This window comes from Corvus brachyrhynchos, unplaced genomic scaffold, assembly GCF_000691975.1.
Source record: "Corvus brachyrhynchos isolate BGI_N302 unplaced genomic scaffold, ASM69197v1 scaffold489, whole genome shotgun sequence".
NCBI classification, from domain to species: domain Eukaryota; kingdom Metazoa; phylum Chordata; class Aves; order Passeriformes; family Corvidae; genus Corvus; species Corvus brachyrhynchos.
Genome location: NW_008239772.1, coordinates 44,077 through 47,333, shown reverse-complemented (window position 1 = coordinate 47,333; position 3,257 = coordinate 44,077). Strand labels below are relative to the sequence as shown.

The window sequence follows — 3,257 nt, the reverse complement described above, 5'->3', positions numbered from 1 at the left end:
CGGGCCGGAGCGCGGCGGCAGCAAGCAGAGCAGCACCCTCCGGGACCCAAAAGGACCAGACTGGGACACGCTGGAAGCAGGACCGGGACCTACACGGACCGTCTGGGACCCACTGGAACCAACCGGGATCCCACCAGAACCCAGTGGGAGCAGAACCAGGACCCAGTAGGACCCACCGGTCCCCTACACCCGATGTTGTCGCCCCCCACACGCCGGCTCCTGGCCCTGCTGGGCCCCGAGCGCGGACGCTGGATGCTGGTGGGGGGGCTGATGTCGGCCTCGGCGCTCGGTACGGGGGGACCCCGACCTGGTGGGGGGCAGGACCCCTTTGAGGGGCTTCGGGATCCGATTGGGTGAAGGGTGGGGACATGACTGGCGGGAGGGGGCGGCAGGACCCGATGGGGGGTTGTAAGGCCAATATGAGGGGTCAGGACCCAATCTGGGGGAGACAGGACCCGATTTGAGGAAGGTCAGAAACTAATATGTGGGTCAGGACCAAATTTGGGGAATCAGGATCCAATTTTGGGACTCAACACACAGTTCTGGGAGTGGTCAGGATCCAATTTTCGGGCCTTAGCCCCCAGTTTTGAGGTCACCACGCAGTTTTGGGGCGTTTCGAGACCCCTACCCTGATGCCATGTCCCCACAGGTGAGGTGGCTGCCCCGTACTTCACGGGCCGTGTCACCGACCGGGTGACACAGGAGGACGCAATGGCAGTCGTGTGGCCCCTGGTGCTGGTGGGGCTGGGCAGGTGGGTGACACCGGAGTCACGGGGACACCCCGAGGTGCCAGTGACCCCGTGCCCCCGTGACCCTGCTGTCCCCGCAGTGCCATCACCGAGCTGGTCTGTGACAGCATGGCAGCTGTGGCGCTGACGCGGGCGCGGGACCGGCTCCAGCGCGGTGCAGTGGCCGCGGTGCTGCGTGGGGACTTGCCCGGTCCGGGGGGCAGCCTGGGGGACACGCCAGGCGCGGTGGCCGAGCGGGTGACAGGGGACGCCAAGGCGGCGCACTCGGCGCTGGGTGACGCGCTGGTGCCGGGGCTGTGGTCGCTGACACGGGCTGTGTCACTGCTGGCCACAGTGGCCTGGCTGTCCCCGGGGCTGGGCCCGCTCACCCTCCTGGCACTGCCCCTCTTCCTGCTGCTGCCACGCATCGGTGGGCGCATTGAACAGGTACTGAGGGGACATGGGGTGTGAGGGGCCCTTGTCACCTCCCCATGTGCCTTGTCACCTCCCTGTCCCCACTGTCACCTCCCTGTCCCCTTGTCATCTTCCTGGGCCCCTTATCACTTACCTGCACCCTGAGTTCTCTCCAAGTCCTTTCTGTCCCCTCCCTGTGCCTGTTGTCACTTCCCCATGCCCACTGTCACCTCCTCCTGTCCCCTGTCCCCTCCCTGTCCCCTCCCTGTCCCCCCACCCCCCATCCCCATGGTGACCATGAGGTGATTTCCCTGTCCTCTCATGGCCCCATGGTGACCCTGTGCTGACCCCCTGTCCCCTCTGTGACCCCACGGTGACCCTGTGGTGACCCCCTGTCCCCATCCATCCTTGTGGTGGCCCCTCTGTGTCCCCATGGTGACCTCCTTGTTTCCACTGTGACCCCGAGGTGACCCCCTGTCCCCTGTGTCCCCAGGACCTGGCACGGCAGGGGCGGGCAGGACAAGCCAGCAGCACTGCAGTGGCCCTGGAGTCACTGAGGGCCATAAAGACTGTCCGGGCCTTTGGGCACGAGGCCGGTGTCACCGCGCGCGTCCGGCAGCGCCTCGCCCAGGAACACCAGTTGGAGCAGATGGAGGCGCTGGCCTATGCAGCTGGGCGCTGGGCCAGTGGAGTATGGGGACATGGGGACCTTGGGGGCACAGGGGGATAAGGAACAGTGGTGTGGGAATGGGGGATATGTTGGCACACGGCTGGGGGCAAGGGCACATGGTGGCAGAGGGCTGGGAGACATGGGAATGTGGTGGCATTGGAATAGGGGACATGGGGACATGGCAGCAGGAGGCCACATTGGATGTGGTGGCAAGGGGATGAAGACATGGGAACAGGGGACATGGGGATACAGAGATGGTGGCACAGGGATGGGAGACGTGGTGACAGGGGCTGGGGGACACAGGGACACAGTGGAAACAGGCCAGGGGACACAGGGAGACAGTGGCATCGGGGTGGCAGGACATGGGGACCAGCAGTGTGGGAACAGGGGACATGAAAACATGGTGGCCTGGGGCTGAGGGGCATGAGATGGGTGGCCTGGGAAGGGGACATGGTGGCATGGGGCTGGGGGACACAGTGACATAGGACTGGGCTGACACCCTGTGTCCCTGTGTCCCCAGTTCCCTGCACTGGCCCTGAAGCTGGCGCTGCTCCTCTTGGGGGGATACTTGGTGGCCGCAGGGACTGTCACCCGTGGGGAGCTGGTTACTGTCCTCATGTGCCAGCTGTACTTCACGACGGCTGTGGAGGTGATGAGTGTGTCTCCTACATGTCCCCAGTGTGTCCTCTCCTGCCCCCAGCCCCATTTCCCGAGTCACTGTGTCCTATGTCCTCCCACCATGTCCCTATGGCCCCACATCCTCCCAGTGATATCCCCATGTCCTCTTGGCCATGTTCCCATCCCTGTGTCCTGTGTCCCCAGCCCCTCCTTGTTGTGTGCCTTCCATGTCCCCATGTTCCCTCACTTATGTCCCAGTGTGCACCTGCCATGTGCCCACCAGGTCCCTACATCCCCATCCATGTCCCCAGCCTGTCCCAGCCATGTTTCCCCCCAGTCTCCAACATCATGTTGCTGTGTCCCCTCCATGTCCCTAAGCCCCATCCGCACCTGGCTGTGCCTCTCCCTGTCCCCATGTTCCCCCATGCTCCCCTTTGTCCCCAGGCTCTGCCATGTCCCCAATGTCCCCCCATGTCCCACCATGTCCCACTGTCTTCTTTTTCCCCAATGTCTCTTGCATCCCCCAAGTCCTCCCATGTCTCCAGGCCATCCCATAGCTGCTACGTGTCACCTCATGTCTCCATGTGTCCTCCCCATGTCCCTGTGTCTCTCATGTCCGCAATGTCCCCCATGTTCCCAGGGCGTGCTCCTGTATCTTCCGACTCTGGCCAAGGCCGTTGGCTCCTCTGAGACACTCCTGGAGCTGCTGGAGCAGGCCAGGATGGTGGCACCCACAGGGCCATCATCACTTGTCACCCCCCGGGCCCAGGAGACCACACAGACTCAAGGCCTGTGCCTCAAGGATGTCTGGATGACGTACCCCAGGC

General features: G+C 64.0%; 1 protein-coding gene across 1 annotated transcript in view; it reads left to right on the top strand.

The window, feature by feature from the left end:
- The first annotated feature begins 6 nt into the window (after positions 1-6).
- LOC103621494 (antigen peptide transporter 1) overlaps positions 7-3,257 on the top strand; it is a 6,460-nt gene continuing 3,209 nt past the window's right edge. Inside the window, exons 1-6 of the mRNA XM_017742927.1 lie at positions 7-289; positions 650-752; positions 830-1,175; positions 1,636-1,833; positions 2,333-2,461; positions 3,071-3,255. Coding sequence (XP_017598416.1) covers positions 193-289; positions 650-752; positions 830-1,175; positions 1,636-1,833; positions 2,333-2,461; positions 3,071-3,255 — 1,058 coding nt within the window. The 5' untranslated portion in view covers positions 7-192. The remainder of the gene's footprint in view (positions 290-649; positions 753-829; positions 1,176-1,635; positions 1,834-2,332; positions 2,462-3,070; positions 3,256-3,257) is intronic.